The sequence below is a fragment of the Apostichopus japonicus genome, chromosome 23, assembly GCF_037975245.1.
Source record: "Apostichopus japonicus isolate 1M-3 chromosome 23, ASM3797524v1, whole genome shotgun sequence".
Lineage (NCBI taxonomy): Eukaryota > Metazoa > Echinodermata > Holothuroidea > Aspidochirotida > Stichopodidae > Apostichopus > Apostichopus japonicus.
This window is the reverse complement of record NC_092583.1, coordinates 11,466,584-11,489,850: the sequence shown is the minus strand read 5'-3', so window position 1 is coordinate 11,489,850 and position 23,267 is coordinate 11,466,584. Positions and strand designations below refer to the sequence as shown.

General features: G+C 39.6%; 1 protein-coding gene across 3 annotated transcripts; it reads left to right on the top strand.

The window, feature by feature from the left end:
* Window positions 1–5,463: 5,463 nt before the first annotated feature.
* Window positions 5,464–23,018, top strand: LOC139964513 (uncharacterized). 3 transcript variants are annotated; one of them, XR_011792000.1, is made up of 8 exons: window positions 5,464–5,843; window positions 9,789–9,992; window positions 10,715–11,167; window positions 12,769–13,206; window positions 15,918–16,349; window positions 16,922–17,386; window positions 19,447–19,606; window positions 21,311–23,018. XR_011792000.1 is itself a non-coding variant. In XM_071966127.1 (7 exons), the coding sequence occupies exons 1-7, from the start codon at window positions 5,705–5,707 to the stop codon at window positions 21,433–21,435; spliced, it is 2,256 nt and encodes a 751-aa protein (XP_071822228.1). In that variant the 5' UTR covers window positions 5,464–5,704; the 3' UTR covers window positions 21,436–23,018. The 3 variants fall into 3 exon arrangements, 2 of the variants coding, with proteins under 2 accessions (XP_071822228.1, XP_071822229.1); XM_071966127.1 differs by lacking the exon at window positions 19,447–19,606; XM_071966128.1 differs by having other exon boundaries at window positions 19,447–22,285.
* Window positions 23,019–23,267: the final 249 nt, after the last annotated feature.

Here is a 23,267-nt window from a genome sequence, read left to right as displayed (position 1 = left end):
TGACAAATAGTCAAATACCAAATCTGCCATAAAAAGAAATTGAATTGACGCAAAGAAAAATTAGAAATAGTGGTTACTTGATATTTGTTCTTATATTCTAAATGGAGACAGATTATTCCTAGCTGTTTGGGGGGGGGGGGGGCAATGGTTCACCACAAACATCTCCCTATCATAAAGTTTAGTGACGGTTGTTAGGTTTGCTTCTATTTTGAGGCCCCAGTGGTTTTATGGCGACCCATGTGAATTCACCATGATTTGCAATAGCATTGCATTGATGGTTTCAATCATTTAGCCGAGTGATCTTATATTGTACTAGTAGAGCCGATACCAAAAAGTTATTTTACGTGATATTACCTTCTTATAGTCTCTTGTTTGTTATAACCTCCTATTGTATTTTTAATAACTTCTTATTGTTTTTTACTTTTTTGTGTTGGTATTTTAGGATTATTTTTATTAGGTTATTATTTGTTTTCACTGTATTTATTCCCTTTTTATCGTTTTATTTTTTTTTTTGTGAAGCGCTTTGATACTTTTTGTGAATTAGCGCTATATAAATGACGTATTTATTATTTATAATATCTCAAATATTCTGTGGACAGCCTCAAAGAGTCGAGTAACTTGGTTTAAACGATGAATATGAATGTCACCATTGGCGGAGGTTGGTATCAGTCTTCACACTGGCGGGGTAGATGGATGACGGAGGGGGGGGGAGTGGGGCTATGGAGGGATAGGGGATCTCTGTGTGGTTGGTGGGGGGGTGAACAGGGAAGATCTGTTTGATGATCTCTTCCAGTATATTTTGAAGAAATATGACTTTGTATCATTCTGCATATAGACACAAAGTTTTGAAATACGCTCCCCTCCCAACCCCCCTCCTTCCCCCACCCCGCCTCTTATACTTTTCAGTAAGATGAGCCATTTATACGCACAGCATAAGCGGATCATCATTATACTGACATGGCGGCATATGATACATGCAGCTTTCCACCGTAGAAAAAATGCAGACAGAATGACCTTATCATTCAGTCATGATATAATTGCACCGCGAGGGTCTGAACGTGCTGTGATACTTTAAAGAAGCACCTTTGCACTCAAACACTTTTTACGCATACACCTATATATACAGGATCAAAAATGGTTAGAGCCTTGCTTTGCGGGACCAACTATGATGCATGTATAGGCTATATGCTAAAATGGCAAAAATGTGTCAAGCGATTTACGGTCACCTGCAGGCCCTCATTTTATCTTCTCTTTATTTTGCACTTTTCCATTTTGCCTTCAGTTATTATGATATTGAAAAAAAAAACCACATAGGCAAGCTCATAACGTCTCTACAGAGAATATGACCACAGAAATAGATAACATACACAAACACATACACCCACACCCAGCCGCACATACATCCATCAGGCCATGAACTCAGTAGTTCTCCGGATTGCCGATACCAATAATCAAACACCGTCCGGGTGGGTCAATTGCCAACTTTTGAACGATGTCTGCACGCACCATTTTGCTTATCATTAGTTTTATTATTATTAATTATCATTATCATACATGCATGATGCTTTAAAACGCCACACAGCTCTTTGGATATGTCTCAAATCCTCCAACTTTTTTTGGTTCAATGTATTGTCAGAGCCTTTGCGAAATAATTTCATTGATATTGAGCCTGTTGAGTCATCGTGGAACTTCCCGATAGGGGGAAATTAAAGGTTGCAGTGCAACGTTATAGTCTAACCACACAAGCCGACGTCACAGCGGCAAGAAATATGCAGGCCGGGGTGAAAATTGATAAATAAATCAAAAATATGAAGAAAAAAAACGTCAAGATTTCGTAAGCTCTAAACAGCATATTTTGTATTATTATTATTATTTTTTTATACTTATCATTTGTTATTATGATCTCATTTTTCACTTTCATACACGAACTTGACTCAATTTATTTTCTGATCGATCTGTATGAAAGCACCCCCCCCCCCCTTTGCTGAGACTTGATAAAGCAGCCCATAGTGCTGCACTTATTAAAAACAACATATACATTACTTTTGGCCATAGACTGGTTTATGTGACATGACTGAGAAGCCCTAACATGCTGTTATTGATTATGACAGATGATTGTAAATAAGTTAATAGACTGATGACTTCCCACCTAAGTCTGTGGTCAGTGGCAAGTCCAAGAGAAGGTGGGGGCGGTGGCGGACGTCAGTGGACCGTGGACCCCGCTTCCATTGTCAGCCGGTGAAGACAAAAAAAAACTTCAGTGTTTGTTGTCTTTTCAATCTTCAAAGTAATTTATTAGCGCACAATCCTTCCATAAAGGTTTGTGACCCCTCCTAACTCAGTCGGGGAAATATTTGGAATTTGGACATATCACCCAGTTTGAAATCCGAGTTCACATCACTGTGTAACGTATCTTTTAAGTTTCGGAAAATTGAACTACCACAGCTCTAGAAAATTTTAAATTTCATCTCGGTCGATGTTTTAAAGTTGCTTTATTTAATTTCTTCCCCCTTTTCACCAGGAATCGAGGGGAGGGGGAGGGGATAAGTGGTGAAGTACTGGGATTCAGACCATTGCATAACCACGTCCGCATAACATTCTTTGCTTGGAAATTATTGGGGACTATGGCCCCTATCCGTCTCTTCTGTTAAGGGCTCTGTTTTCTGTTTCATTTAATCAATTTGAAAGTAAATGTCACAGTTTGTGCAGCGACATTTCTTTGTTTTTAAATAATCGGGTATGTGACCTGAAAGCCAATGTTCTTTACACTTGTAGAGGTTTGTTTTGAGTTACAAACTATTTGCATTATTCAGCTGGCTATAGAAAGTTGCGATTGACTGCGTTGCTAATGACAACCATCATCTAAAGAGTCGCGTTTTATAAATGATACCGTGAAAGTTCAGAGGTCATCACTATAGTGAACCCAGACTCCTGGTATAAATATTCTCTATAATGAAATGAAAAGGAAAAAAAAGGAGAAAACGTTGAAAAGTGATTTACAGCTCAGTTGAACTTCCCAGACAGTCTTTGACTGGCTGGTATTATAGAGCTACTGTATAACAGGAGGAATAGAGTGGAAGATAATCATGGCATGTTGCTAAAATGATGCAGAAAGAGCTGTTGAGTCCACACAAAATACAAGAGATATGGGGAAGATAGAAAAGAGGAGACGGGGGGGGGGGGGGGCGGGGGGGGTTGTGGAGATGGTGGAGGGAGATGATGATGAGGGATTAAGAAGAGGACATGGAGAGAAGAATGAAATAAAGCGGGAAAGGGAGGCGCGGAAAGCAGTGGCGTCACCAGACTTTTCAGTGTGGGGGGCACAGGGGGGGCACCAGCATTTGATGGGGGGGCACTTAGGTGGATACGGATCAACGTCCTGGGGAGGGGTCTAAGGGGATGGGGTGCCCCTCCAGGCGCGGCGGAACGGGAAAATTATTGGGGGGACTAATGTGTAGAGACTATCTAAGCGGAGCGCCACCATCGGTTGGCGCGGAGCGTACAAGAAAATTTTGGGTTTTTCAAACCCCCAGATGGCCGGAAACGGCACTTCCCGAGTGTTTTATGCTGCGAATACCTAGCCCTAAAATATGGGTCTCAAGCCTGCAATTTCTCAGATTGCAAGCCCCCAAGCCCCCCCGGTTCCGCCGCCACTGCCCCCCCCCCCCCCTCCCCTTTGGAAAATTTTCGCATACGGAGGATGGGCTAGATGCAAAATGCTGCCACATTTGATGCTAAATTCGATCTGAAGATATCTCCAGAAATTGCTATTTTTGAGGTAATGATTTTAACAAGGCGCAGAATTTTGCGGAGGATATGAACCACATGCTGTCGATATTATGCCTAACCCTATCAATAGAAGCTACATTTGTTGAATTAATGTGTGCATGACCCCGACTCCTTTCTTGTCCTTCTCGTTTTCTCCCATTATCTATTAAGATGTAACAGGTTCCAGCATCGTTATTGGCTCCTATCAGGGATCTCACCATGCAATCCAAAGTTGGATCACACATCGAGTATGGCTCAGTATGCAGGTGTGAACATTCGCCATTTGTTCCTACAAGCATCTGACCTCAAATGACCTCTGCACCCCTTACACAACAGGGTTAATATATGGGTCCACAAATATAGGCAAGTATGGTGCCTGCGGACCCTCACATTCTCACATTTCGTCAGCTCCTAACCTGTCAACCTCAGACCAAGGCAACATATTGCAGTACCCTCCCTTCTCACAGTCATGTAGCTCGCGAAGCGGACTTGTATATCCGCTGGTATGGCGTGAGCACTGACACATTCAATGTAAATATCGACACCTGTTGTGATGGCGCGGGTTACGACTTCGATACCCGACGTTCAAGGATAAACTTGTTAATTTTATCGCAGCTCATTTGAAGAAAATACGAATTACTGTGCTTCTTTGTCCTTATGAAAAACCAACTCAGATGATGGGAGTTGAATATAACAAAATATATATATATTTTTTTACCAACCCAAATCTCAGATGGGGGGGCACCCGGGGGGGCACTAGGTTTTCCAGGGGGGCACGTGCCCCCCCCCCCCCCCCCCTGGCCCCCCCCCCCCCTTGGCGACGCCACTGGCGGAAAGGTCTAAGCAGCGAAGGGAAGGGAAGTGAAGAAGGGAGGTAGAGCAGAATGAAATGAGTGGCCGGGGAGAAGGAGGGGGGGGGTGAAAGGCCAGGCGGAGGGTAAAACAATGATTTATGTTTCCCCACTTTGTGCAATATTTCGTGTCATACATAAAATGCTTTTAATTCCGTCAGACATTCGTATTAGTTTCTCCGGTCGGTGATAAACACAAGCATGTACCCAAAAGGGACTGCGATATGAAAGGAGGGTGCCTAGCGAGGTTCCCTTTTGAAAGCTGTTCCAGCCCCGCCGAGGTGGAGCATCTTTCGGTACTAGAATCTAGTTAAGGCTAGTCTAGCATCGCACTCAATTACCTCTTCCGATATGAATTTCTACCCTGTTTGGGATTATTTTGGATAACCATTATTTAAGTTCCATGATAAAGGCTATTGATACTGCTGTTATATCTTAACATGCCGTTCTTTTCGTCCCCACGAAGTAAAAGCAATTCTTCAATGGTACAAATCGAGGTACAAATGTTTCCTTTTGTGTTCCCCAGAGGTGCTTTTCTCTCTCACCCGACCCCCACCCCATGAGACGCTTTGAAATAAATCAACAACACCATATATATTTAGAGTGCCTCTCTCAGCATTGTCACACAGAGAGAACAAAACACGCTTATAGGCTGTTAATATATAGCTTATTGAAGCTGTGTAAAACGGCGGTAAGAAGCTTGTGCACGGTAAACCCGGCGCGTGCTGACCTCATATTTTTTGGTTACCTCATTCGCCTAACGTCCTGGTGTATCAGCCTTCTGACGATGGCTTGTCATATCCCATAATAGTCAGAATAAACGCGAGCTTGGCAATTCTATACCGTAGGCAGAGTTTTGCACGGGGGTTAGAAAAGAGACTGTTATACTCGCCGTTAAGGGTAGCAGCACATGTCGAATTGGGCTTGATCGAGACTCATACTGTGTGGCCGTGCATAGTAGGATGTCGTGTTGAGAGTTGTTTGTAGGGGAAGTGTTCTGTGTTTTCTCTGTACAAAATCCACCACTGTATAGGAGATTACCTCCGTTAGGCTTCTCTGAAGACCAGGTCAGGATATAAGACAGTATGGAGGGACGAAGGAGGATAACCACCGTATTATTGATTGCCTTAATCGTCGGCTTCTTGTCTTTTGCCAATGCTCAGGAGTCCATCAGTGAGAGTGACGGTAGCATATCAGCATCAGCATCAGTTAGCGCATCAGAAGGTAAAAAAAAGACCAAACTTAATAAGTAAACGGTATAGCATTCTAAATGTTCAAATATTTGGGGAAAAAAATCTCTTCAATATTTTGTAATAGTGAGCATATAGAGAGCAGAAGAGGGAGAAGAGAATAAAAGTGCAAGTCGCCATAACGCCATGTTCCCAAATTGTAACACAAATGTGGCGGTATGTAGGACTCATTGCAACTTCTTTCTTTGACTTATCTCCCCCCCGCCTAACAATCTCCTCCCCACCCCAGCCCTTACCAATCTACGTGTTACACACCCTCCCCTCGCCTACAGAGAACGTGGAGTGGTTCTTAGTTTAGTAATTATTCATAAAATAAACCTTTGATATAAGATAACTCTGTGATGAGCTCTGACTAAATCATCATTACTTATGATGAGCATGATAATATGCCTCTCTATACAAGGTCGGCCTCGTAAACTCCCATATTTGGCATAAGTTCCTTTTTCATTCGAAGAAAATCGTTGTTATTATACCAACTTCTGGCCTTTTCATGCATTTTGTGAATCCAATTGATTCAGTGGTATTTTGTAAGATGAAACTGCCGAAATGTAGGGTAAAGGTAAAACCGCTTCATTATACGGTCGAAAGATCAAGATATGTTTTGTAACCAGATGTCTTATAACTAGCCTTGGTAATTGCTCAGCGAGGCGTGCATCCATGTGCTCGGTGTCACAATGGTTGTTGGTTGATTTTCACCTCGTGTTACTTACCGTTACTGTAGTGGGCATGTGTGATTAGCTTTTTGAAATTATGGCATGCGTTGTTTGGTAAACTCTTTGATCTTTAGTTAGACCAACAATTATTGTGGTCCACCATTATCTTTGATAGCAGGAAGTACTACAATCTTCACGTTAGTTAGCTGTATACATACATACATACATATATACATGCATACATACATACAGCAAACAAAGCTACGACTGCATGTATAGGCCGCTCTGTAGCCTACAGAATAGGCTGTATGGGTTTAATGTTTAAACATTGAATGTTTAAATTTTCGAATCTGTGAAGTCTTAACATGAAATATTGCGTTCGTTAGTATATTGCCTCTTCAATATGATAGAAAGTATAAACAAAAAAAGGTTACACGCATTGAAACTTCATGATGCATTTTTACTGCCGTCTGCTAAATCATATTTTTCAACATTGAGACACATTATTGTCTAATTCGAAACTAACGGATTATTTGGGGGGGGGGGTGGGTGGAGTGGGGTGTGTGGCATGGAGTAACTTTTTGCAAATTTAAGCATCCTAACATTTAAGCAATGTTGATGTTCTTCAACAAACAATCGCTTCCCTCAAAGATGTATGACTTTCTCTAAGTTCACGGTCACGAGAGGTGCAATTGTCTAAAGACTTGACCACTATTTCTATAAGCAGGGGGAGGGCTGGCATTGAGTTTTAATGATACTGTAGGTGACCGACGCGATCACAATCATTCTAATCTAAATACGACATTAAACGTTGGAAATGGCATTCACAGAGTACTTTAGCAATAATACCTTCAGGGCTTATTACACGTACCGTATAGTTGTTGTGCTCGATGTATACGGGCTGGGAAAAGCTCCAACCTGTAAAACATTGAACCGGCCCCACCCCCACCCTTTCCCCAGTGCAGGCTTGCAGGCGTGCATGCTCGATGTTCTATAAGACTAATTTATGTCATTATTATTTTGTATGGTTGTTTACTTAAGGAAGATCTAAACCCAATCCCAAAGTGAACCATAATATATCAGTTGAAGTAAACTAGGCCTCGTTATTCCGTGTTCTCATGATCCAGACCTGCCGACGACGTATTTCGGGTGAACTTAAGTCTTGGCCAAGTCGTTTGTAATACTCTTTTTCTCGCGTGGCAAATTGAACATGCCTCAGAGTCCGTTTGTGCTTACCACGAATGTGTTTGCCCACTGTATTTTATATGCCCGAGGATCTGTCCGATCACTGTATCAATCTAAATCGTTGCCGCGGGCGTTCTCTGGGCAGTACAGCAAATAGATACGGGAAAATAGCTTTGTGAATAAGAAAGGTATAGACTAGGCATGTACATACTAGGGTCTAAACAAGACTAGGGTGAACCAGGGAGTTGTTCCATAACAACTCCCTGGGTGAACTATGCATTGCAACATAGCAGCTGAACAATAAATGATGTTGTACATAATAACTGAGTCACAGTGAACATAACTTCGACTAATTATGTATATTATGTAAATTCTTCTATTAGAGTATATTTTATCGGAAGCTTTGTTTCGTCAAAGAGGATATTGTATTAAGTAATATTAAAATGTTTAAGGTGTTTTTATGGAACTTAAAGGTGTAGTAGTGGCTTACTGTGTCTGGATTACCATCATTTACTGTATTATAGAGTGACGCCAAACTTATTCTTATTGGTACAAACTCATTTTTTCCCTCACAAAACTAGAAGAAGAAGAAGAAGAAAAAAGGAGCCTGGAGGAAACAGTGAAAACCAAGATATCTGTATACTTTGGTCTCTACGGTATACTGTCCGTTAAATAGGCTTATCATTTACTCGATAATAGCCCGACTGTCTTAGTTACACTCTATAGGGGGGCCTGATAGAGTTTCACATACCGTTCTTGAATCAGTTATTATAATGTCAAGAGTCACTGTACATTCATTCCGTTCAATTTGTATAAATGCCGAATTTTCACCCAGTTTGCAGTTCATGATTTTGAAAAAAAGAAAACAAAAAACACAGCACAAGTCACACACATATTATCAGTTGAAGGTTTCTATAAAATGCTATATAGGTAAGCTATAGGTTACGAGATACTGTAGTTGCATGGTTCTTACTCTTCTACGCGAAATCTGTACTTGTTTGTACTTCGTGTGTTTGGTCTGATTTGATCGCTTGTCCCGGGGGGATTAAGAGACTTGATATTAAGAGAACAGATGGGAACTTGACCTCCCCCTCAGCTGTCGAGATAAGAGTTTCAAGAATAAAATAACACGTCATTAATTTTGAATTTGTGCTGGTGGAAGTTCCGCGCAAATAGATCTTGTTGTAGTCAAGTTGGCAGGTGGGTACCTTGGTAGTAAAGTGACCTAGCTTATTCTGCAGGAACGCAGGTTCACCATAAGGACAGGGATTGGAGAGCACATGGTTGGTAGATCATCGCTAGCGTTTAAAGCCACATCAGCTTTAAAAAGAACCAATATGCAAAATGCATTGAGATTTCGATGACTTAAAATGCACTAGACTTCTGTTTGTTAGTATATATAACCAGAACTAGCTGTTACAATAACACTATGGCATGATAAACTTCTTCTACCGTCTGGATGTCCTACTTTGATTGATCAAGACAGATAGTAGATTCGATGAAAACTTTGTTTGGCCAAAATTGTCGTTTAGAGAAATTATCATTGTTGACATAAGTACTATTTAACATCATTTTTAGTCAAAAAAGAGCCAAAAAATAATTTTAAAAAATAATTAAAAATATAAATTAAAAAAAAATAAATGAAAAAAGCAAAACCGAAAAAGAAGAAAGTCCAGTTTATGTCAAGCAGGGAGTTTTTTTTCACTTCCCGTCTTCCCTACTTGGGCTACTTGACCATCCAAAGGACTCATTAAGGGCAATAAAAGAACTTCGCCAAAATGTGATTACTTTAACAGTTGTTGACAGAGAAACTGGGAAATTGAGATTAAAGGCGCGTCAAATATGGGACGCTATAAGGCGTTATACTGTTAACCTTTGGCTGTGAGAGGGGGAGGGGAAGGGAAGGGTTCAACAAGAGTTGAAAGTGAAAAAGAGGCCATTGGTGATCCGTGATAACTCTGTGTCAGTTACATGATCAGTTATACTGAATTCAGTGTGGTCCAAAAAAAAATCATTTACGTCTCTCTCTCTCTCTCTCTCTCTCTCTCTCTCTCTCTCTGTTTCTTCTATTCTTTTGCTAGGTGACATAAACAACAGAAATCCTTGCTCCTTCCGAGGGAATTTTCTCCTTCATTTAGCTGAAATTCGACTAGATCCGTGCACAGTCTGTACATGTAACAATGGAACAACGACATGTGAAATCGAGTCCTGTCCTTCGGAATCCGGATGCGATTCGTCTGAGATCGTCATCATTCCTCAGGAATGCTGTCCACAATGCCCATATAGTAAGTGTGTGATACAGTAGTACAGTAGCATTTAACTTGTTCTCCTGTATGTGTATAAGCAATACTCAATATTTTCTTCCTTGAAGTTATGCCGTTTGTGAAGTTGATGATTAAACGAAGCCCGGGCAGTTTTTGGGACGGTCAGATGCCATTTTGCGATGAAAGGGCAGTTCTGCCTGAAACCTGGTAAACACGATAACTTCAAAAAAAGCAAAGATTTGAATTTCTTACTTGAAAATGTGGGTCCGTCATTAGCGCAACAATGGTCAAACCTTGAGAATCCTGTTTGAAGTACCGGTACTATTTACTTTTGCTCTCAAGAGAAAATGAAAGTACATAGCAATGTACTCATTTCGTAATTATGAAGTTCCTCCTGCCTTTCCATAAGCTTAACGTCCTAAGTACGTTCAATGCTGAGATCTGCCTTACATAATTACGCAGAGCTAATAGCTCGTCCACCATTTCGTTGTGCCTGTAACCATGGGAGGTAAGGCAAACTTTATTGTGTACGGTTTATTCGTTCTACCGTTTCATACGTATAAGTATAGCGAATTTAAGTTTCGTGTGTAGGTATCTCTGGTGTAGCCTACATTGAAAACTCAATTTATCGTTGACAGTGTACATTACACTACATCAATGAAACCATCAACATGCAGGCCCTCCATTTATTTGATGAAACTTTCCAAATTGACTGCGGATTCCATTGTCTTCTAATTCTTCAGAAATGTTCGTGGAAGACACAACCAACGGGTACGGTGACACATTCGACTTTGCGGAAGGTGACACTAAAAAGATTCGTTTTAACTTGGACATTGCAGTAGATAGAAAATTAACTTCTAGAATAGTGCGTGGCGAGAATCTTTGGAAACTGAGCGCTTGGGTAAGTCCGAACGGAGATGGTTCAGGACAAAAATATTCATTAGAAGATAACATCTTTAATGAAAAACATAGTGCACAGGAATACAGTAAACCAAACTATCCACCGTGGGTATGGGACAAGCTGAGGTATACCATGTCATTTCGAGGAGGGACGTGTGATGACTACAAATATTTTTGTATTAAGTTCGACCAAGCGGATGACCCAAGGCCAACGTACGATCTTTCGTTCACCTTTCAAGCCGTCGACGAAGAAGAGGCCCGATTAATTGATTGTGTCCCTCTTGGAGAATGCCACGGTGAGTGTTGTCAGCAAAGATAATATGCTATTGCTAGGACGTTTCTTTATACCTTAAATATGCTCCTTTTTTAACATGGGAAAAAGTTATACTAACATTTCTGTAACATCATTGCTATAGAGAAGACTCAGTTGTAGTGATTGACTGCACCTGTATTTCACCTTAGAGATATGACGCGGAAACAACAGACGTAGTTCTGTTATATGTAGCACCCCTTATTGTTTGGTAAGTTAGGGCGTACTAAGATTTAGATCCCTTCTCCCTGTGATAGGTTTCCCCTACCTGGTGCTCATGGGGTTCAAAGGCCTGTCACTTCATTGCAGGAAGTCGTCATGACTAAGCCTGTATTCTTGGAATGACATTGCTCTGTCCTTCATGTGTACCAAGAAGAGTAAACTATTACAGAATCCATTAGCCAACATATTCAAGGGTTAAGCTGTCCCCAGAGAGTGACGTCTTCTGCAGACAGGTGACCCATGTGTTCACCTCTTTGTGCATGCACTCATTCTCTGGGATTACGTCACTAAGTTGTTTACACCTGGTGGTTATTGGGTAATATTGGTGTTTTCCGGTAATGAGTAGGTCGATCAGCTGGGCTGGGCAGGTAGTTGACTTGTTATAGGGTACTGTCCCCTGGTTCTGTACGAAGGCCATTTTACCAGCCACTCTGTGCCACTCACTTGACAGCCCTCAGCCGTCGATAGTATGTCGGAGACATCACCATTAGAAAATACTTCGTAATTTCTATACAGGTACGAATCACTTTGTATTTTCCAGAAGTAAGCTTCTGAGATACATAATGTTCAGTTTCTCTGTGATGGCTCCAGCACACAGGTATGTTTTGTGTTTAAGTTAAAGTCATACCATAGGTAGCTATAGTTTACATTCCATGGTGCAATGTAGTATAACTATGGGTTCCATTGATAAAGACATATAGCAAATGTTGTTATAGTATGTTATTCTATTTTAGTTTAATATTTTCAGATGACTAGTTACAATTTGTTGTTCTTTATTACCGTACTTTACCTCTTTTCGATTTCTTTCTTTACTTCTTAGTTATGAATACATACATTGCATAGCTATATATATGCTTTTGGTGTATTTATATTTGTTTGTATGCTGTCTCAGACGAGCCAGTCGTTACTGTAGTAGTAATGGAGGGTCCGTAATCCGTATACGTCACGAGGCGCATGGTTAATATATGTGCCTGACGACCGGGTATCATGGTTCAGGTAGTTGACCCCATTACAGCCGAAGAACCCCCGCTCCCCTTCAGACTAATATCCCCTTGGTGGGAGCGATGAATCTAGGGTAACATATAGTTCTAGTGTAGGTCAGATCCGACAAGATGTATGCATGGCCGATAGCCAGTAGAACTTGCAACATATCCTCCTTATATACGTGAGATAGTCAAACTCTTTAGGAAGAAAGGATGTGAACCTTACATTTTGGTAGCCTTTAATACTTTGCTCGAAGCCCTAAAAGAACAGTAGATGAGGTATAGATGGGTGCACACCGTCAACTCTTAACTTGTCTCTTTAAGGTTACGTGTGTTCATGAATGTGCTTACAGTCTTGCTTCCTGGTTCCCGCTATATGCAGGTTTAACGGCTACAGACCTAGACTGGACGATCACGGAGGTCGCCGATCCTGTCTATGGCGAGGAAACTGCAGTGGAACTCGATGTAAATGTGGACTTCACTCCAGATTCGGCCAATAAGAAAGGAGAAGGTCTTTGGAGGGTCGGTATGTTTGGAAGCGAATCTCCAGACGGAGATGGTGACCGGTATGGCGACGTTTACCAAACACTAAACGAAGAAAAGGCCACTACAGCAAAGAAAGGAACCGAGCTTGTTATTGATGATATAGCAACAGAATTTGAAATTGGTACAATCGGTTGTACAGAGGTCAGGTACATCTGCGTCGAATTCGCACAAGGTGACGATCCAGACCCTCCGTTTACAATGAATGTTGAGTCAAGTCGTGGCGACACCTCTACAACTTCGTTGGTCACTTGCAAGGAACACGAATGCTCTGCACGTAAGTCACGTTGCCCACTTCATACTTTAGTGTTTCTGTGAAGTAATGATTTTGACATCTTGCCTAAGGCAGATGGCGATGGTGTATGTGCGTGTGTATGTGCGTGTCACCTTTAAGTGTGTGCATAATAACTCTACATGTCCAGCTTGCATGAAATTCACACACGGTATGTAGATGGCCCTTTATGGTGTAGCACCACTAATTTTTTGGTAAATTGGGAAGTACTGAAATTCAGATTCCCCCTCGCTATGATAGGTTCCCCTGCACACTCTTGGTGCTCATGGAGTTCAATGGCCTGTCACTTCATTGCAGGAAGTTGTCATGACTAAGCCTGTATTCTTGGAATGACATTGCTTTGTCCTCCGTGTGTACCAGAGAGTAAACCACCAAAGAACTCAATAGCGGGCTAAGCTGTCCCCAGCAGGTGACCCAGTGTTCACTTCTTTGTGTATGAGCTCATCTGGGACTACGTCACTAATTTGTTTACACCTGGCCCTGTGCCACAAAGACTTACTAACGCTTGATCTTAAGTTCAATCTTTAGTTCGATTCTCATCCGATAGACCGTAGCGTAAGTTCGATCGTTAATTAGTGTTCCACAAAATCAAACTTACGCTACGCTTGATTTTAATTAAGAAATGGTTAGTGGACATTGATGATTTTTTTATTTTGTACTACAAATTGACTGTACATTGATTGCATGTCTACCTTTACGGCTAACAAATACATACTCATCCGGCCCATAGTTACAACCGTGGATTCCAATCAATGTCCATATACTGCACCCACAACCTGCGGAAATCCTGCTACCAAAAAAGAAAAAAAATACCTCTGAGCATTGGTCACAGAGGCTGGAGTGGATTTGAACCAATGCTCTTGTAACCCCCCGCAATGCCCGTGAGGCAGATGACGTGCTGCAACCGTGTGAAGAGGCACACTCTGCTAAGGCACTTGTTGATCCTGATGCATAAAATCTTAGTGCAATGAAAACGTGCAAACTGGCTGACTGAGCCCTACTTCTGTTGGTGGGATGTTCTAACTTGGCATGTTCTCTTTATATACGAATTAAATATTACGCCATTTGTGCACAAGTACATAAAAATCACATTTTATTACTTCTACATGTACAGTAAAAAACTAAACAAATTGTAAATCAATTGCTTACCATAGCAACGAATCATACTTACGATTCATTTGGATCACTACTAAAAGTTACTCATGATCGGATTGAACGTAAGCTTGATATCAAGCGTAAGTTTCTTTGTGGAACGGAGATAAGTTTGATTTCAAACTTACGCTCGATAAGATGACTTACGAACGAGTTATCAAACTTAAGATAAAGCGTAACTCTTTGTGGAACGTTACAAAGTTGCAACATAGTGAGTTCTCTACTGCTATTGGTTTCGCCTGGAATCAAATGTCATACTAAATCACCAGAGAGTTAAACTGCGGAAACATTGTAAACACGAAATCTCAAGAAGAGAAGCTAAAATCAATCTCATTTCTTGACATGTTGATGTTCCATAATGAGTAGAGGAACCTATTGTAATTGGTGGAGGTCAAATGTCATTTGCGGTCAACATTTATGTCGAAGTCTGAACATTTGGTAAACACGATAGCTCAAGAAGTACATCTTTCTTGAACTTCATAATTAGTATGTTGATCCAGCTTTGGTGACTACAAGAACACTATTAAATTTGGTAGAGGTCAAATATCACAATAGGTCAGCAGTTGTCCAAGTCTAAAAGCTGCTTAAACATGATAACTCAGGACTTAAAGCTGCAATTAACCTGTGAATTCTCCAATGCTATGATTTTCTTTTGGTGAACATAGTCATCCAGGAAATGAAATCTGATTCATAGAAACAATAGACTTGCTTTAATGCACTCACGTAGGCCCATATCATTTTCGCTCTCTCTTCAAGGGTTCAACAGGTTATATCAAATGGTCTCAAAATTGGCCATTTTCTGTTTTAATACTAGGTGACTATTGCTTCGGCAGTAAATTGTGCAAATATACCAAGTGTATATATGAACAATGTTATGTAGATCTCTCCTTAAATCATTAATAACAATTATTAAAGGGATGGTTGCAAGGTGGCAGAGCTGTTTCACTAGCTAAAAATTGATACAAGAAAATGCCCTTTTATTCATACATCTATGTGTCTAGATATGTAATCAATGTGGAATGCAAATTCTGTACTGTAAAATCCTTACCAGTGAATGACATGGCTGCTGCCCCAAGAGAGTGATACAAATAAGAACTAGAAATCTCTGATCTTTTCTGGTTCTCACTGGTCCTGGACAAATTTAACCCACTTCTCTTCATTAGTCAGATAATTATTTGGACTTTTTAGCAAATAAAATGGCAAGTTATCACAAAGCCAACTGGCTTTCTGGTTTGTTTTACACTTGTCACAGTTTGTCTGTCATAAAACAGTGTTTGTCTTGTCCGTTGACAAAAGTATGGTACCATTTAAGCACTGACTCTGTTCAGATTTATACTGCTCTCTATCTGCAGATGAACTTCAGCAAGGGTTAGCTTGCAAATTACTCTTGTGCTGCATATATAATTTATTTTAATGGTTTAGTTCTTATTAAAAACGTAAGATCGACATGTGCAAATGATTAAATAAGTGTTCAACGTATCGCAATGCTGCGAAATTATTCGAACAAGTAAAGTATCATCGAATGGATTGTTTGATTTTTGCAGGGGCCATTTTCAATACCCTTGTACCTGATCTAACTGGCGACTTTCCCGCGATCGAGAATCGTGTGAACACTATCCGTATGAATCTAGACGCAATAACAGATAAGGATCGTTCAACGAAGGTACCAGGAGAAGAATTATGGGAATTGGGAACCTTCTTTAACGCTCGTCCAAATGGCAAGGGTCCTCGAATCCAACCTCAGGATCAAATTCTCAACCCATTCCAACAAGGTATAGATCTCGTTGAGGATGGAGATTTGGAGTTTACTGGCATCGACTTCCAGACAGACTTGACCGGTGTAGTTTGCAGCGACATTCCGTTCATTTGTTTTGAACTGAAAAAGAATGCTGCTGCATCTATTGACTACCTCTTTGGTACAAACCCAACCCAAGATCCATTTGTAGAGTGCGTTGATTTCTCGAAATACTGCAAAGGTTAGGAAATCTTACAATATTCTTCTTTACTACATCGTCCTTCACCGGGGCAGACACCATGTGTGCCCCCGTGGCTCCCCCTTGCTTCTTGCCCTTCCTTTCATCCTTCACAGTTGTCTAACATAATATAGCAAGAGATGTTTGTCTATAGATTACGGTCGACAAACCACAATTCGTCACATATAAGCAGTTGAAACAGGGATTAAGTTCTTGAAACAGACCTGAATATTTCCCTGTTTGGTTTGGATACTGAAATCGCCTTAAGCGTTATTCCCCAGTATATTATAACATTGCAATGGACACCACTGTTAGTTCTACGAAATATGTATAACAAGTATAGGTATATCGTATAATTCAATGTATGAAGTATCTTTCTTCATAGTAATTGTAGTGTCTTCCAGTTGGTTCATATAAGTCAGGGTATGGTTTCGAATATCTTCCGCAGTAGGCAGGCCCAGTTCTTCTCCTCTCACCTCCCCGTTCCGAAAATGTTATAATGTATGTGTATTTAGCATGTTGCCTTCACTTTGCATGCATTGCTGCAATTTCCTTCTTCAAATTGTATTCTCCAGGAGTGATCTACAACGGTATATTATGGGACCGTGAAGTCCCAGACCATACACCAGGAGACCCAGTGCCTCTCACCATCAATGCAGCTATCGAAGTTGATCCGGTCAGTCGCGGTCTGTCAGGGAATGGTCTGTATGAGATGTCCGTGTTCGTCGCCGGTGAGCCTGATGGATCTAACCGACAGACTCCCAGTTTCGACCAAGTGTTAACCCCCGGACAGATGGCTACTAGACTTCCCGAGGGTGGACCTCTTGTTATTAATAACATCAAAACACCTCCTCTCGTTGTAGAGAAACTTGGTTGCGCTGAATTTAAATATCTTTGTGTTGAATTTCGCAAAGGCGATAGTGCAAATCCAGATTACACAGCAGAATTCACACAGAGTGAAGTTGAGATTGGATCTGCAGATGATGACGTTATATTTACAGGTGACAGCCTTGTACACTGCCGTGAAGAGAAATGTCCAGGTAAGCAAAATGCTGACAAAAAAAATGTTAAGAGATTGCATTATTGATATAAATTTCATTTATTTTACCGATTAAAATTAATTTTTGTTTGTTTACGGAGTCCAGCCAAAATGTCAAATGTACCAGAAGGTTATCTCTCTCCTTTCTCAACTCTCAGTGACACTGGGTCCCCTTGTTGGTCCCGGTTGTTGGGTGTTGACGATTTGCCTAGCCCGGCTGAGATAATGCAGTGGAGGAATATCCTGGCGGTCACAATTCAAGTTTTAGGAATATGCTGTAAAATGTGAACACTTAGTAGGTAAAAAAACCCACTTCTGGTATCAAGAGAAGTCACGAAGATGTGAATTTGAAATGTCATAAAAAATAAAACGACAGAATGAGCGACAAGAGGGTGGCAAGTGAGCTGAAGATATCTTTGTTTCTTTCAGAATGAACAAATCTTTTATTGGAAGAAGATGAAATTCGTAAACAAAAATGTGCTCTTGTTAATCCTTGAACCCAAAGAGTACCTTGCCAGCTAGGCAAAAATTACAATTTACGTCGCAATTTACATTGCAACGACAGATATAATATGCCCCTCCCCCCCCAAAAAAAATAATAAAATAATAATTGAACATCCGAAAATGTGAGCCCAAATAGTCAAAAAATATTGGGCCACACAAATTCGGGCCCTAAGAATGTGTCCCAAAATGCATTTGGAGTTGGAAATAAAAATTAATAGGCCCGGCATTGTTTGGCGCCCAGATGGGCCATATGTATCAGCTATTAACCAACACCTGTATACCAAGTTTGGTTAAAACTTGAGCTTACAACTGAAGGTTGCGGAGCTATATAGCAATGCAAACAGTTTTACGTTTGATCCCATACCTCATTCATATTGATAAGGTCCGATCCAAAAAAGATAGGGCACACCTTCTCATTATAATACATATGTTGTTGAGTTATCGCGGACCCAAGCAGGTGTCACAGACGCAAACACACTCATACACTTGCCAACATGACTGCATAGGTTCCTTTGCTTCCAGCTAGGAACTAATAAGTTTATTAAAGGGGCAACATGTGCCATGAATACTTGACAGTCTATCTACTATGATCCCTTTTCCTGGATAAATGAATTGCTCATCTGAGATGACAAACATAAGTCACCCAGACCTTGAAACCATATCTTTAGGAGTCAGAAACAAGATATTGAGGTGAGATTTTCACCTAGCAATGTGGAATAATGTTGTGTTCAATACAATTGTCACATTGTTCTCCATTGGAATGTTCCTGTACCAGTGTAGCAGTTCAGTCGTACAAGTCCTTTTTCTTTCCCTGACGTGATAGTGAAGAAGAAGAAGAAGGATAGATAGCTTTCTACCGATCAGCTATCTACCAAACAATTTACTAACTTACCTCACATTACAGTATTTTGCATATTACTTTATAACCTTACATCTTATGTTGAAAACGATATTTATTCTGTCCCGACTTGTTATGTTGTCTCCTCGTGTTTGTTGGTATTGTTTCGTTTGTCTTCGTTTGTAACCCCCTTGTCAGGTAGTTTAACTTGAAACGGCCACCAGCACTTTGCATCATTATTGTTATTATTGTATCGTTCCATCGTCTCGTGGTAAGTAACGTTATACCAGGCTTCTAAGACTTTTTGCAGAGCTAAAACCAGGGCCGTAGCCACGGGGGAGAGAAACGGTGTGTGCTTCCCTCACCCCCCCCCCCCCAACCCCCACCAACGAAAATACGTCTTAGACTATTTTCTATTAGCTTATATTACTAAAACACGCTAAAACTGGAAATTTGTAACCAAACGAATGTAGTTGAAAGGATGACAATGATACCTTCCTTTACATTTAAGCCCTTACCTTTCTCCTCTCCCTGGCTTACGTTAAAAGCATTCTGTAGATAACTCACTTGCGCCTGACAGTGAAAAGACAAAATGACCATGTATGTTCTGCCTCTTATCATTCATTGACCTTTGACATGATTTCAATTTTTTATTGCACCACTGCTCTCTTTCTGCAAATTTTATGAGTTTTTTCTTCTTCTTCTTCTTTTATTTTAAGGCACAGGAAAAGAACCAGCCACGGTGGATTTCCTGATAATCCAAGTTCTTGGCTTCTCAATATTTCACTTTCGTATATTACGTCACAACTGACGTCGGTTACCGAAGTCTTAGAGTTTAGCCAAAATGATTGGCAAGAGGATTTAGATCGAACCACTCTGGTGAAATTTGCTTACAAATATATTTTGCTTTGTTGAGTTATGCGGATGACTTTGATAAATTATGCAACTGTCCAGCGATAGGTTACGAGTTTGCGTGTCAATATAAGAACCTCTTTATCCGGTCACAAAGCTGTAAAGCGATCATTTATTCATATGTCAAGTTTTAACAATCACAAACAGAAGAGTTAGACTAGAAGTTAATGAATTTTGTTGAACTCACCTTCTCTTGATGTTCAACCTTCTTTTTTCTTTATCTTTTTGCTTCAGGTAAGTGTAACCGTTTTAGAAACCTTAACAATATAAAGTGTATAGGCAAAACGTTGAGTATGAAATGTGGATGCTTGATAAAGTATTACCTGAACACATAAATCATAGGTCTTTATAGGGTGTTACTATGTCTGCGCGTTACATAGTTGAGAGGTAAGTGCACGTGATCACGCGAGTCATAAGAGTAATCAGACCCCACACATCACGTGACTTAATTTTATAACGCATTATTATAAGAGAAAAAAATGTTATCGGTCATCCGAATTTTTACTACGTCAGACTTTAATAACGTATAGCTTCCGTAATAATTTTGCATGATATAGTAGATATGTTAAACCTATCGCGAAACGAGAACATCTGTTTTCTGAGCTTTCTGGGTTGTACTGTGTGTGGCATTAATCTTTACCCAACATGATAGAAATTGATCGCCGTCAATTAGTAACAGTAACCGTTTCCCGTTCGAATGAGTCCTATGTATTAATTATTAGCTTTGACTAAGTACATTGACTTAGGAAAGTGCGGTGCGGTGTATTTACATGCCTAGTAGCCCAAGTCACAAACTTTTGAGATGTCTCGCTTCTTACAGTTTGCCATTTATGTGACAGGTTTTTTTGGACAATAATTTATAGCGTTTTGTCATCAGTAATTGTAGTTTCATGGCATGAGTAGGTACTTTGCAAGTGCAATCACCCTGCGTAAAAGGATTTTCTTGTGACAAACAACGTGAAACTTAAATTGGAGGGACAAATATTCCATAATTGTCGTTTTGAATCTTTCGATGGATTCGTGCATACACAAGTCAATTATCTACAATTCAAAAACGAAGGGAAAGACATTTGATAGCAAATTTCGCCAGGGTGTTGATTTGTTAACCTTATATCCCAGTCGTTTGGATAAATTTTAGTCTTCTGTAACCTCCATCAGTTGCTACGAAGTTGACACGTATACCATGGTTGTGCTTTTCTTTTCTTCACTTATCTTTCTTTTAACTCTTTAATTAGATCGAACTATAATATGTTTCATTTCTAGTTTCTTCTCTTTCCTTTTCACAATTTTGTTTTCTTCATACACAGGTAATGTCGGCAATTAGTACTTCTTCAGGAACAGTATGCTAGAAGAATTATATTTAATTTGTTCCATCTCGTGGGACAAATAAAGGCATCGCTCCCACCTTCCCAACAAACCCTCCTTCTCCCCTCACCCCCAAAAAAAGCTCTATGGACATTCAATATGCAATATCACCAAGTTGGAATTTTGTTTTGCCACGAATTGATAAATGAATTGTTTGAAATGTTTCACGTGACGGGATTCAGTCATTATCAGAATAGGACGAGAATTTGTGAAAAAAAAGTAGACAATTTGTTGTTATATTTACAACAATGCAAATCACATCAGTAATAAGTTTTACTAATTTGATTTCACTTCCTTCTTCATCAGTTATTCGAGATTCTGGTGTGTACCATGTATCTACGCGTATGTCCGTCCCTAAGTCGTGCACCCGCAGGATACGATACGTGCAGGCATCCGGTCGTTACTATACAATCATTGAATCGTTCTACTAGTAGTCATGAGGTTGCATGTGTGTGTGCGTGCTTGTTTTGTAGTCTGACTGAGGACTTGAACAAAGGAATTCCAAGTCCTCACATGTCATATCAAAAGAATTAACACGTCCTCAGAAGAATTGTATTGTGTGGGGGGAGGTATTGTTATGGTTGGGGTACATGGATTTTAACTATGGGGTCCTCAGTCTGAATGTAATACACACCTGTGTGTTTGTGTGTGCTTTTTGTTTCGCAAGTAAATATAAGGTTCATAACCAACAACGTATATGGAGCCACTTATAACTTTCATAAAGGGTGTTTCTATACACAAATTAATATTGTTATAGGCCTATTAAGAAAACAGATCGAAACAAATACTACAGGTATTCCATGTGTATTTCTATATGACTTTAATCTTTCGAGAAAAAGAGAAAAAACTTTAAACACCAGTTGCTCCGCAATGGAAGTGACTGGAGTAGAAATTCTAACACCACACATAGCAGCTTGCAATACAAAACTGCAATAATCACAATGCATGATGACCTCCAATAACATGCTTACCATGCATTACAAGTTTTTCAAGGGCGATTGGTGTTTGACTGACATTCACGGATGCTCTGTTTAAATAAACAAAAATTAAATGCATTTCTTGATTTAGATATCAGATTTTATAGAAACAACATCAGCTTTTAGCCTTAAAGCAGAATGTCAGAGATTTAACCATAATTTAAAGCAGAAAGTTCGAAAGTGAATGATTTTTGTTTCCATTTTCTTGAACTATGGTCTATCAAATTTATCAAGACGAAAATTCCGCTAACATTTACCTGTGAGAGAATACTTAATGGACTTTTTTCTTTATGTTAGGCAACATTCCGGTAAATAATGAAATTTTGCGATCTTTTCACTGGACTTTTTTTTTCTTCTTTTTAAAGCAAAGACCAAAATTACCTGCAAACGAAAAGAGAGCAGAAGGAAGAAATTTCTCTACGAATTTCAGTGATATGTTTATTCCTGCTCTAAATAACGAATAATATTCATAATTAATTATTTTAAAGCATCTAACAATTTAAAAATTTATAAAGAAACAACTTAGAGTAGGAAACTAACTATATTGTAAATGTCTTTCATATTAAAATATTAGCTAAGAAAAACATTCCTGACAGAAAAGTGCAATGGATATAAAAGTAATCATTTTATAAAACAATGTAATATGGTAAGTGAAGGTGAAATGAAAAACATGAAATTCTATTTTTTACATCAAATTTTATTTGTATATGTAAAGTATATATAGTTTTAATGCGATACATCTAAACGCTATATATATGTATATTAACTAAGTAAATAAATTTACCGCTATATATAACATTTGATAAACTCCTAGCTACACAATTCATTTGGATAGGCTATTTAGTAGTTATTCCTGGTCATTAAATTGAGCTATTTATAAGATTTCGTTGGGGGCATGGAGTTATTTGAGAGAAGGGTGGGTGTGGTGGAGGGGGGGTATACACATTACACAGACGCTTACGTAATATTCATTTACGTTTATCATTCTGATCCCTTAAGTGCAATAATAAATATTTATTGAGAAAGGATAAAAAGTGCTGCAATTTGTCTCTCTTCTGTTTCTTGTTTAACTGTGAAACCACTGCCATATTAAGGTCCAGTTGAGGAATTCAATATTATCCATTGTACAGAAAAATCAGCATTATGTTAGTTCCCCCAAAATGGAGTAAGAGTTTTCTTAGCTGTTTTGGAAAGTTGTCGTTTCTGTCACAGATACCAATGATAGCGATTTGGTCTGTGTCTCATTTACAAATGTCCAAGAATATTTAATTAAGATGATCTGAGCC

Excerpts from the sequence above, each read along its gene's own strand:
- LOC139964513 (XM_071966127.1), top strand. The coding sequence starts at position 5,705 with ATGGAGGGACGAAGGAGGATAACCACCGTATTATTGATTGCCTTAATC. Across the intron at positions 9,993-10,714 it reads CTGTCCACAATGCCCATATA|AAATGTTCGTGGAAGACACA; the intron begins GTAAGTGTGTGA and ends CTAATTCTTCAG. Across the intron at positions 16,350-16,921 it reads TTTCTCGAAATACTGCAAAG|GAGTGATCTACAACGGTATA; the intron begins GTTAGGAAATCT and ends TGTATTCTCCAG.